The following is a 12,836-nucleotide window of genomic DNA, read 5'->3' as shown; positions in this document are numbered from 1 at the left end:
TTGGTGGCTGGGGGATCAGCAGAGGCTTTTCCAGAGGGTCTCCCCTATCAACTTGCCTCCAAATTAGGTCCCCCCTTTTTTCCTGCCTGCAGCCTTGATATCAGCCTCTTTCAGCTTTGTCTTTGCTATTTTTCTCACTTCCACCAAGCGAGGTGGAAAACATCTCAGATTTCTCTGGCAGGATGACTGGGCCGTGCCTCAGGTGTATAAACCCAACTCAACAATTGGTAAATGTTACCCCAACTGTATTCTCTGCCTTCCCCCACTGCTTTTCTGCACTTTGCCTGTTGTAAAATGAAATATGGGCTTTTTGCAGCCCAGCAGTCCTTTGAGCTCATAAAAAGTCATTTTCACTCTGATGGAACTGTGATGTATTTGAAGGCATCCGTTAAAAAATTATAGCCAGCTCTGCAAAGTTTTCTGTCCTCTACAGACAGCTGCTGGGATGAGGCACCATGGTCAATGCCAGTGGTATGAGAGCCTATTTAAAACTTTACTTCACCAACCAGTCATAGCTCATAAAAACTGGCTACCGAAATGTCAGCTGAATTTAATTGAATTGCCTTGTTTTCTGTGTCATGATATTTGTTACCCAGAATTTGATTCAATTCAACAAGTCCATATTGGACACCTGTCATTAGCCATTCCATCTGCAGGAGGTGGGGAGGAATTTAATCAAGGTGAGATCTGTCCATGAGTCAGACTGCTCGTCGTCTGTCACTTCCTGAGTGCCTGTCTTCTGCAGGCACTGGGCTACGTGCTGGGGATGAAAACAGCAGCCATCAAAACAAGTGTGTCTTCCGCCCTCATGCAGTTTACGAGGGGAAGTCAGCACATTAGTACAAATAATTAATTCCATGGTCAATTGCGTACAGGATGTTCTGAAGACGTAGAATGTCTACTGAGCTTATACAGCAGGTTTAATGGAGAGGGGAGCTAAGGGAAGTTGTTTTTGAGGAAGGGAATTAAATCTAAAGAAGGGTAAGAGTTAGCACAGAAAAACAAGGGGCAAGAATGTTGTTAGCAAAGGGAACAGCATGTGCAAAGGGCCTGGGGCACGATGTGGCACAGGGCATATTTAAGGGATAGAGATAGAAAGCAGGTGTAACTGGAGCCCTGGCAGGGGTGGGGTTGGGGAGGAAGATCGTGGGGAAGTATTGCTGGAGGGACAAGCAGGAAGCAGGCTGAGATGGAGCAGTAAAGACCTAGAACATTACCCTACGGGCAGTGATGCGATTGACACAGAGGTGTGACGAAGGCCTTCTAGAAAGATCATTGGCTGCTGCAAAGGGGAGCAGACTGGAAGTGAGGCAGTGCCCCCTGGGGAGTAGTTCTCAGTTCTCCCAAGTGTTCCCCTCACAGCCCTGCCCCTGCCCCTGCTTCTCTTCCTGGCCCTCGCTCAGCCAGTTCTTATTTTACAGGAGCTGATTGCTTCAGCACATCTCCCCTGGGCAGGACGCCACTGCACGTGGCAGCTGCCATGGGCCGGTGGGACTGTATACGGCTCCTGCTCGAGCGTGGGGCCTCCATCCACAACAAAGATACCAGCGGGGAGACCCCCATCACCGTTGCCCGCCGAATGAACCGCAGGCAGAGTGAGCGGCAGATGTTTCTCTTCCGCTGCATTGAAAAGTCAGGGACAAAAGACCTGAACGACTTCATCATGAATAAGGTTTTACAGAGAGTTAAGTCAGGGGTTGGGTCCAAGAAGAAGACCCCAGGTTAGCTCCCAATGAGAACGTTTGCCCGCCAAAGCTGACCCAGGTAACTTTCCAGGGTTCAATTCCATGGTGGCCCTTGGAGAGCAGAAAAGCAAGAAAACATGGCAATTAATCTGAATCAGATATTAAATTATCTGTCCTGTTTGCAAATGACTTTGGGAGGGTGTTGATGGCAGTGGGTGCGTTTGTGTTCATTTAGTAATCCATTATAAACCTGACAGGCTCTGATGCCAGCCTTTAATTTTAAGCTATTTGTACACTGTGTCCAATAATGCTGTTTGGGCGATGGGAACCAATTACCTTCTCTCCTTTCTGGAGACCGTCTAATGCACTGGCATAATAGGAGTAATAACAGTAATGATAATAGCACTATTGTTATTGCACAAAACAAGTGCCAGCAGATGTCGGGAGGTCGTGTATAGTGTGGGCTGTGAATTTTGGTTTGTAAAACTCGTAGAACTAAATGCTCCTGCTGCTAGTAATGTTCCAGATGTTTTCCTGAGCCATCGTGGAGGAGTCTGCTTCTTGGGCCAGGGGGCAGAAGTGAAGCTGGGCAGAGGTTGGTTCTCCAAATACGTCCTCCAAAGGGGACTCCTTTTTACTCTTGAGGAAGGGTGACAAGTTGGCATTCGAAGTGCAGGAACCAGTATAAGAGAAAATGATGCATTCACAAAGAAGAGCATTGGAGTTGGCAGATGTTTTCCTTTTGTCCCGTCCCCAGTGGCCCATGCAGACCCCTCACCAGCTCTCCACTTCCCCTGCTGGAATCCGGGTAGTTCCTCCTTGTTTTCTTCGGTCAGACCACCTTGGGGTGGGTGTCTGTGCTTAACTCTAGGCTCTCTCCATTAGCCAGGATCTTAGCCCTGCTGCTGCATGATGCGCCTGCAGTGGCCTGGCCTGCCGTGTGGTGAGGGAGCAGGAGTGCGGGAAACACGAGGGCAAGAGGGGGCGGGGCCAGCTTCAGCAGGAACATGAGCCAAAGGCTGCTAGATCTTTCCAGAGCTTTCCAGAGCTGGAGACCTGGCCTTTTGAGAGGATAGCTCCTGATTTTCAAATGTTCGAATTTTTGAAGAACATGGTATGGTACAGAGGGAGTGGAAAGATCGAGGCACACCCATGGGACAGTGTCTCGTTGTCAAACACTGATTCGTTTCACTGAGAAAAGTGGTAGAAACAACCTGAGTCTCATGGGAACAACCCATGGCTATGAAGCCACGGCGAGGGGACAGCCACGGGTCTTGCTGGGTGATACGACTCGTCCACCCTCCCCTGCTGGCCATCTGTGTCTCTCTAAAGCCCTATTTTCTGACACAACTTCCCCATTGGGATGTTTGGCAATGGACTCCTGACCACTGAGGTCATGTTTGCCACAGGATAGAAAGTGGCCCTGCACCCTGGCCGCCGTTCTTTCTGACTTACATCCTGGTAACTGGAGTAAGCTTTTAAATTAATTGGCTGCGTTTCCTGCTGTCATAGCAAGAGAGATCTGTGTTGATGATGTGGTTTTACACTTCGTATACGTGGCTGTACCCAACTCAGCAATCTGTTTGACAAATAAGAGTCAGAGAAAAAAATAGCTCAGCATCAATTGTGTCAAAACTGAGATCTCGCTGTTGGCAGACATTCTCCAAAGTCAACAGACAGATATTAAATGACCCCAATCCAACGGGTCAATTCATTTAGCTAATGAGGTATATTGAGGGGGTGACGTGGGCACTCTTTTAACTTAACAAGTGGCATTACTCACAGTCATGTGTTTGCCAGGAGCTTTGCTAAGCTGTCTTTTTTATTAGGAGGGCCAACTGCCTGACACCTCTCTCCAAAAGTTTGGGGGCAAGTACTCCATCTTCACATGGCTCCATCAGTTAAAGACTTGGTCAGACAGTGGGCAAGTTCCAAACTCTCTGTGGTGACATTTTGCTCAGTCTCTGGCAGGGTCATTTGAACACTCTCATAGGTCCTGGGGAACTCTTCGTTTGAGACAGTCTTAACATCTTATTTATTGTATTAAAACAAACCTTCATATCATATTAAATAAAATAGGCCCATAATCACAGCAATTAGTTGATATTACATTACATTTTGAAGATAATACATTAAACGTTTATTTTGAAGTTTTTTTTTTCTTCATACTTTGGGAGCCAACAGAAAATAAATTTTTGGGGGGTAGGGGGGTTATCTCAAACACTTTTGTAGGACCCTGAAATCCTGGTGGGCCCAAGGTCCCGGGGATGGTCTGGAATGGTGAAAGAGCCATGGCCTGCGTGCGTCTAGGCTGGGCCTCACCTCTGTGTGGAGAGAAGAGGGCTTCCTCTGAGGAAGAGCTCCAGTTAGTCTGCTGGCTTATCATTTTTATTTCCCTTTTTTCTTGTCCAGTGTCCCCACATAGCACTGGCCTTTCAGTCCCCACGGGAAGAGTCACCTGTGTGGAAATGGAGATGCAGGGTTTTGGAGACCTCAGAGGGCAACTTGCTGGCTCTGCCGTGTGGACTTGGGCGAATTCCCCTCTGCTCTGAGCCAAGAGTGTTCTGCAGAGGAGGATGGACAGTCATCATGGGTTCTGGTCCCTAAGGTTGTCGGGAGGACCAGGGAGGTCAAAATCACTCAGTAGGGGCTAGCTATCATTGCCTGAGAGCTTGGTTAGAAAATTTTTCTGAAGTCATGGCTGAGATTATCGATGTTTGGGAAAGAGGGAAGATAGTAGATACATTTGGTGCCTCCTGGGCCCTCTTGAGTTCTCATCACCAAAAAACCCGATGACCTGACCTTTGAGCCTAGTGCCCCTATGCCATTGCCTGTCCTTGGTTTCCTGGAGGCTGCAGGGACACGGATTCTTCCTCCCCTTCTCATTGCTTGTGGCCAGGGATGTTGCTTACCTGTGAGCCTTATGCCAGCCTGGAAAACAGTCCTTTGAAAACAGCCCACCGGAGAGATGGATGCAGTCGCTGTGAACAGATGATGATGACAGCTTTGTCAGCCCTCCTGTTTCCTTTTGCCTTGGCTGCCAGGATGCTCAGAGCCAGGGGGAATGCTGTCAGCTGCCTGCTGGGCTCCTGCCACCATCTGCTCCTTCCATGTAAGACCTGGATGCTGCTTGGCTTGAGCATTTTCCCAGCCCAGGGTTTCCCAGCGAGTAGGGAGGGGAGGGCATCACGGGTGGCACCTCAGAGGACGTTAGGTGACCCCTGACACTACAGTAAGTTACACGAAAACATTGGGTGACAACGTGAATCCCTTTCCAAATTACTCTCGATCCTTTTAATATCCACAAGGAGCAAGTTTCCTTTTTGGGTTAGTTGCTCATCTCCCTTTAAAAAATTCAGAAACAGAGCATTCTTCCGTAGACAATAATATTTTGCTAGGATTTAATAACATTATCTTGTTCTCAGTATACTGTGGTCTGTGATTCTATTTCTTTCTCCATTCCTTACTAGTTGTGTGATTGGACAAATGGTCACCTCTCAAGAGCCTCAGCTTCTTCATCATGTGGACTGACCACCTGCACCCCCCACCTGGTCGTGTTGGTGAAATGGAGGGACCAGTGAGGACCATGCTCTCAAGACCCACGGTCCTGTTGCGTGACTCCGCAGTGCAGTAGGAAGGGCCTGGGCTTGTCATCTGGCACATCCGGGTTAAAATTTTCCTCCACCTCCAGCTGGTGGCATTGGGCCAAGCAATGGGACCTCTTAGAGACTCAGTTTCCTTATCTGTAATATTTGGGTAATAAAACCTGCCCCCTGTCATCATTGGAGGGATTAAATGCCTGGCACAGAGCAGATACTTGAAAAATGGCAGCCATTATTATTATTATGACTACCACCACTTAATTTGCTTAAAATGTTTACTCACCGGGAATCAATACACTCCCAGTCTCCAGATACCCTCATAAATTTTCAGCAAATCTTATACAATAAGAGTCTTCCTCCAGAACTAATAATTCCCCAAATGGGAGATAAATAATTTCCCTGGAACTTGCTGATTTTGGTATTAAGTAGAGGGCTTCCTCAGCAACTTGCAAAAAGTGCGTTCTGAACTTGAAACTCCAGGGCCAGTTCTGCAGGAGGGGAATAAAGCTCTACCGCAAGAGGAAAATTCCAGTCACTGGGCTCTGCCTCCGCAGTGCTGCACTGACTACAGAAGCTTCCAGCAGAGGGCACAGAAACCCATTAACATTTAGAAAAACATCAGTGTTTGTGTTCATTGGAAATGTCAGAGATGCTGCAGTCTGCGCCACTTGGAAAACTCGAGAGTGGGGCTCCACAACAGGGGGGCTCCCAGACAGGCCTTTCTGCCTGAACCCCTGAAATTGTCTCCTAAATGTGCATGTCTGTGCCCACACATTTTCTGGGGAGAACACTCTGTTCTCATCACATCCTGAAAGGGTCTGTGGACCATCCCCCACTCCAGGGTTTCAAAAGCTGGCTGTATTATGGTAGCTCAGTGACACAGGGGTCAAAGAAATCAAATCAAAGCGTCAGTACAGTGTCACTCCTTACCTGTATGGTTGATTTGCCTGATCAATTTACAACTGGAAAAATGATAAATATTGGTAACCTCTGGGCTGTGATGGGTGTGTTCGAGTGTGTGTGTTTGTCTGGGAAATGTCTCAACACCGCAGAGGGGAGCTTGTAGATTCTTATAGCTGTGCAGGTTTACAGTATATATCCAAAATGTCTATGACGCAGCTCAGCTACCCTGCTTTTGTAAATACATCCTATAGAGACAAAACCCCAGTACACAGAGACCTGTTTGCAAATGCTCATGACAGCTGTTTTAGGTAGCAAGTGCCTGGAAACACTTCAAATGCCCACCACTGGCAATGATGTGGCACATTTTGCAGCTATTAAAAAATGACTCAGGGCCGGCCCCGTGGCGCACTCAGGAGAGTGCAGAGCTTGAGAGCGCAGGGGCACTCCCGCTGCGGGTTTGGACCCTATATAGGAATGGCCGGTGCGCTCCCTGGCTGAGCGCGGTTCGGGCGACACCAAGCCAAGGGTTGTGATCCCCTTACCGGTCACAAAAAGACAAAAAAAAAAAAAAAAAAAAAAAAGACTCAGTCTGTATGTGTAGATCATGGGACGGTCATGAGGGGTGTCTGATGTGTCATTAAATGAAAAACAGCAAGTTGCCCAAGAAATGTGTATGAGCTCGAGCTACAATTTTAAAAAGAGGCAAATCCAATAAGTGTCTCCATATGTTTATTTGAGCATAAAGAATGATGTCAAAGATACACCCCAAACTCTCAGCATTGCGTTTTCAGGGCATGGGATTGCTTTATACACCTCTGAGTTGTTTTTCTTTTTATTGTGACAAAACACACGTAAAATTTACCATTAATGACATTTAGTACATTCATAATGTTGTGCAATCACCACACTATCTAGTTCCAGAACATTTTCACCTCCCCCAAAAGAAACACCATACCCATTTAGTCACACCCAAACTTCCTCCTGCCAACCTAGACAACCACCAGTCTTCTTTCTGTCTCTATGGGTTTGCACATTCTGGATATTTCCTACAAATTGGATCATACACTATGTGGCCTTTTGTATCTGGCTTTTTCTTTGAATCTTAGCATAGTGTTTTCAAGGTTCATTCATGTTGTAGCATGTCTTAGTACTTCATTCCTTTTTATGACTGAATAATATTCCACTGTGTGGATAAATCAGCTGATGGACATTTGGGTTGTCTCCACCTTTTTGCTATTGTGAATAGTGCTGCTATGGACATTGGTATAAAAGGATTTGTTTTAGTCCCTGCTTTTGGTTGGTTTGGGTATACACCTACAGGGGGAATTGCTGGGTCACATGGTAATTCTGTGTTTAACAGAATTTCTTAATTAAAAAAATTAATATATAAAAAAAGGAAGGACAAGAAAACCCCCACCTGAGCTCTCAAAGTTGGAGAACTATAGCAATCATTAACTGAGCACTTTTCCAGGCGTTCTGCAGGCATCATCTTATTATGTCCTTTCAATCATCTTGGAAAGCAGAGATTCTCACACAGCATCAGAATCACAGGAAGGGTTTGTTACAACACAGACTGCTGGGCCCCACCTCCCAGAGATTCCAGATTTAGTCGGTTTGGGACAGAGCCCGAGATTCTGCATTTCTAGCAAACTCCCGGGGAAGCTGGTGCTGAGTGGCACTGAGCAAGTTTTATTCCTTGCTCATTTGTCATTGAGGAAACTGAGGCTCAGAGAAGGTCAGAAACTTTCCCAGCAACACACAGCATCTAGGTGGCACAGTGAGGCTGCCTGACCCTACACCACAGTTTTAACAAGCACCTGTAGTATTAAGAAGGGCCACCTCTCCTCCAGGGCTGAACTCGGCTCCCACACCACCTTTGGGGGGTAGGCTGGGGTGTGGTGAGCTTTTGGAGTTAGCCTGCCTGGGAGGCCTTCCAGGCGGCTGTGATCTTGGTTACTCCCTAAGCCCCCTTTCCCCACTTGTAAAATGCAGAAAATGCTGACACGCATTCTCAAAGCATTGAGGGGGCCACTCAGCCAGAGTTCAGCCAGGACCAGCACATTGGGCTGGGCACCACCAGGCGGTGCAGAATGCAGGATGGACTGGCAGGTGCTCATACCCCACAGACACGTCTTCTTGGGTTGTGCCAGAGCCCCAGCGACCATCAGGACACGCCCCAGAGGGTCTTGAGCACTTTCTCCCGCTCTCATTCTGGACTCAGAAAGAAACCCCTCCCCAGGTCCGCTGGGGGGTCGCCCCCCGCCAGGTGGCGCTGTTGAATCCCGCTGCGTCAGGTGGGCGAGCGCGGCGGCCACCAGGTGTCGCACTGAGACCGCAGATCAACTCGTGGCGCCGGGTACCTGCGGAGATCCAGACTTGGGGACATCCACCAGCCCCCATCCAAACTGTAGATCCCGTGGCATCTTCTACCTTTAGACTATTATACCCCAAGGATTTTCCACTGTTGATTCACTTATGTGTTTTGATCTTTGCATAGTATAGAATATTTAAAAAAAATATGTAACTTTACATACGTAGTGTTTTCACATAAAGTTCATACATAGTATAAGACTTTAGAAAGAAACAGTGTCCTCCAATTCAAAGTCTTCCTCCAGGGGCTCACGAATTATGGTGTTGGGGTCGTGGATAAGAGCCAGAGAGCTTAAGAGAGAAATTCCATATTTTAACCCCTCAAAGAAGGAAAAGTCTAGGACTTTTCTTTCAACTCTGATGAGCATTTTAATTAATGTCTGTATCTCCCAGCAGGGGCTGCAACAAGAAAAGAAAGGAGGAGTTATGCTAACTTAGGTGCTTTGAAGCTCTAGACCCTCAATATGTTATCCACAAGCAAAGTATAAGCCATGGTATACAGAGAAGGGCTGAGATTTTACATGAGCACACATTGGAATTACTATTTTTACCAAATTATACCTCCAAAGAAGTTCATGATTTGTCTCCAACTTTCAGCAAACTGCGGTGTATTTCATATTGAGTTCATCTAGCATGTGGTTTAAGAACTGTATTCAAATAAGTAAAAAATGCATAGGTCTGGTTTGGCCAGTGTTATAATGTATCTCATTTGATTCTTGTAATGACCCCGTGAGGTATTAATATTCCCACCCCACAGGTAGAGACAAACTTGGAGAGCCAAAGCCCCTTGCTCTGAAAAGAAATTAATCCGCACCTTGTGGTGTGAGCACTGGACTCCAGGTGAGGGACGGATAAGTGCCCTGGAAATGGGGTGAGGGTCTCACCTGCCACCACCCCTTTGCTCAGCAAATGAGCTATGACACTCCCATCGGGCGCCGTCAGCAAATGGTGTCATAGTTCCCACTGCTGCCCCCACACCCTTCCCTGTCTTGGGTAGACACCAGGTCCTCTGGCCCTTTACAGGTATTCATCAACAGTTGTCTTTTGCAGATCTTGAAAAGCCCAGCCTGGTCCAAATAAAAGTTGCATTCCTTCTTCCAATTTGGCTCCCCTTCCCCCAGCTAAGGGCTGGTCCAGGCTTCAGTCGGCAGTAAGGCTGGCTTCCCCATCCCTCTCCACCTGCCCAAGGTGGGACTGGGGTGCAGGAGCTGGGTGGGGGGGAGTGGTGGTGGCACTGAGGGGCTTCGGTGCAGCTGGTGTTGAATGTGGCTCTCCCGTGGCTGTCCAGTGCCCCGTTAGGGTGGCACTCAGGCACTTTGTGTGTGTTTGGTGACCCCCACTTGGGACTCCCATGCTGAAAATTCCCTGCTGGGGTGATGTGCTCTCCTCCTGACCTCTTGAGATCCCTCCCTGCCTTCCTCCGACTACTCACCACTGAGCCTCTGTGGACTGTAGGGCAGGCGGGCAGGCAGTGCTCTTGGGGAGCTGTCCTCTCAAGACTGCACCTGCCACCTTCCCTGCCTTGCCTGTGCCCATTTGGTCCATGGGACAACAGTCCTTGTCCTTGTCCTGTGAAATCTGTGGAGTATGGGCTGCTCCTAGAACCTGCTTTGGAACCAGCTCAGCAGACACCCCTGGGGGTGAGATGCTGGGCTCCCTTGGCGCAACCCCAATCCCTGCAGAGAGACATCTTTTTTTTTTTTTTTTCTTTTGGCAGTTGGCTAGTACAGGGACCTGAACTCTTGACTTTGCTGTTACAGGGCCATGCTCTAACCGACTGAGCTAACCAGCCAGCCCTGAAGGGACAGTTTGATGCCCCTCACTTGGCTTTTGGGGAGGCTGGGGAAATGCCCAGAGTTCCCTGGGGGATGCCAACCCCCAAGAAACCCTCACTCCCTGTACTGAGCTTCCAACCTTCTGGAAAGTCATGTCTGGCTTCGAGAGGGAGGGGTGTGTGGGTCTGAGTGGCTTTGGCTCTCTCTTAGCAGGTAGGGTTGTTACCTGTACGGTAAAGTGCTTCTGTTTAGAAGATGGGGGTCATATCACTTAGAGTTCTCATCTGTGGGCTTCAGCTGAAATTCCAAGAAAGCAGGAGACACCCCATTTGACATCCCGAGAGACAGCACTGCCCTCATGGAGCTGATGGTTTGTGGGGAGTGATATGACAGGCCTGACAGAGAACACGCGCAGTAGGCTGTGCTGGGCGGGAAATCCACAGAGTGACGTGGGGGGGGGTGGTCGTGGTGGTGGCTCTGGATGGGAGCAGTGACTGGGCAGCTGTTCAGAGCAGGTGAAATGAAGCTGAGACTTGAGGAGCAAGGAAAAATCTGGGCAGCGTTAGAACCTTCCGGAAGCCATTGACATGAGAGCATAGTTACTCAAGAGGGTAGCTGGGGTAAAAGGTGGGGTTAGAAAGAATGCAGGGGCTGGTTGGGTGGTGCCCTAGAAGCTGCAGCTGCCATCTACTGCCACACCGACTGCTTCTGCTCACCTGTTGTAGTCAGAGGGCCACCACTGACCTGGGCTGGGTGTGGCTGGGGCTGCTCTATCCTGGGCTTCTCATGGTCCTTGGTGTCCCTTCTGGGTGTAGATTGGTGGTCAAGCAAGATGAGTGGTCAAGCCCAAGCAAGGTCAAGGGGCAGGAAATGACACCTCACCCTGATGGACACAGAGAGGGTGAAGAATTGGGGCCAATGTCCTCATCCTGTACAGAGGCCCTGGAGAAGAGATGGAGTTTGTTCCAAGAGCAGTGGAGAGTGACTAAGGGCTTAGGGTGGGATGCATGACTTGCCTCCAAGTTTGAAGAGGATAGGTGGCAGGAGGCAAGGGGGAGCCATCAGACCAGTTAGAGGACATTGCGTTGCCCAGGTGAGAGAGGCCAGAGCCAGACTGTGTGTGACGACAGGGGAGAGGCAAGGGCATGGGGCGGGGGCAGAGTCAGGAACCCAGAAGACACTTTGGATTGAGCAGCTGGGGGGTGGTGGTGGTGGTGGTGCCATCTACTGAGAAGGGAAAAGCCAGGAAAGGGGAGGATTGGTCGTGAAATGCAAGGGTCTGTCTTAGCTGGTGTGTTAGTGGCCTGAGGCCACTATCATAAGTTGCTGCAAACTCAGTGACTTAAAAGAACAGTATCACTCTCACAGCTCTGGAGGTTCGGAGTCTGAGATCAAGGTGTGTAGGGCCACGCACCCTCTAAAGGCTCCAGGTTAGGAGCCTTCCTGCCTCTTCCAACTTCTGGTGGCTCCAGGTGTCCCTTGGCTTGTGACCACATCACTCTAGTCTCTCTCCACATGACTTCTCCCTTGTTGTCTCCATGTCTGTTTCTCTGTCTCTTCTAAGGACTTTTCATTGAATTTAGGGTCCACGCTAATCCAGGATGATTTTATCTAAGTATCTTTAACTTAATCACATCTGCAAAGACCCTTTTTCCCAATAAGATCACATGTACATGTTCTTGGGGGGACATATCTTTGGGGCCACCATTCCATCCACTGCAGCCAGTCATGTTTAGGATCTCTGTCACTCGTCCAAGGACATTCCTATTTGGAGGTTGCCAGCAAGCAGGGGGACCAAAGGAGAGGGCTTTGGGCAGAACAGGGAAGGCAGCCAGGACCCAAGGAAGCCAGCCCCAAGAGTCTCCTGGATTTAGGGCTCAGGCAGAGGGGGCGGGCAAAGAAGATTGAGAAGGAGGCGCTCATGAAGTGGGAGGGAAACTCTGAGAACAGTGGAGGGCATGGGCATCGGAGCTGAAAGCTGCTGAGAGTTGGAGCCAGTTGAAGGTAGAGGGTGACCAACCAATTTGGTAACACAACTGTCTCTGAGAAGTGTAGTTTCCTTGGGGCATTGGGGACAGGAGTCCTACTTTGGGGGATTGAAGAGCAAACCCAGAGGAGTGGAGACTGCAGGTGTGGACATATCCTCCAGGAAGTTTGTCCCCGTGGACCCAAGGGAGCTGTTGTTATGAGATGTGAGATGGTAGCGCCTGTGGTATGTGTCGATGTGAAGGATCAGAAGAGAGGAGGACAGTGATGGCACTGCAGTGAGAGGTGCTCGCTCCAGGGAAAGGCGCAGAGGAGGGTCCCTCAGAGCCCTGTGGAGGCAGGGGCTGCCTCTGAGGGTTTGTGGGTCCCGGGCCTCTTCTCTGCATCCCACTCACTTCCACTTGCCCAGGCCCCAATTCCCAAATTTGGTGCAATGTTTCCTACATTAAAACTTTATATACTTATTATTACAAAAAAAAATTATGCAGGAAGAAAAATAGAATAGTGCAAGTCGA

The 12,836-nt window shown here is 48.9% G+C and overlaps 1 protein-coding gene across 1 annotated transcript in view; it reads left to right on the top strand.

Annotated features, from left to right (window-relative positions):
• ANKRD60 (ankyrin repeat domain 60) overlaps positions 1-12,836 on the top strand; it is a 46,067-nt gene that overhangs the window by 7,855 nt on the left and 25,376 nt on the right. Inside the window, 3 exon segments of the mRNA XM_063095943.1 lie at positions 1,422-1,721; positions 8,183-8,299; positions 8,412-8,546. Coding sequence (XP_062952013.1) covers positions 1,422-1,721; positions 8,183-8,299; positions 8,412-8,546 — 552 coding nt within the window.

Source organism: Cynocephalus volans, chromosome 1, assembly GCF_027409185.1.
Source record: "Cynocephalus volans isolate mCynVol1 chromosome 1, mCynVol1.pri, whole genome shotgun sequence".
Lineage (NCBI taxonomy): Eukaryota > Metazoa > Chordata > Mammalia > Dermoptera > Cynocephalidae > Cynocephalus > Cynocephalus volans.
This window is presented reverse-complemented; position numbering and strand designations above follow the sequence as displayed.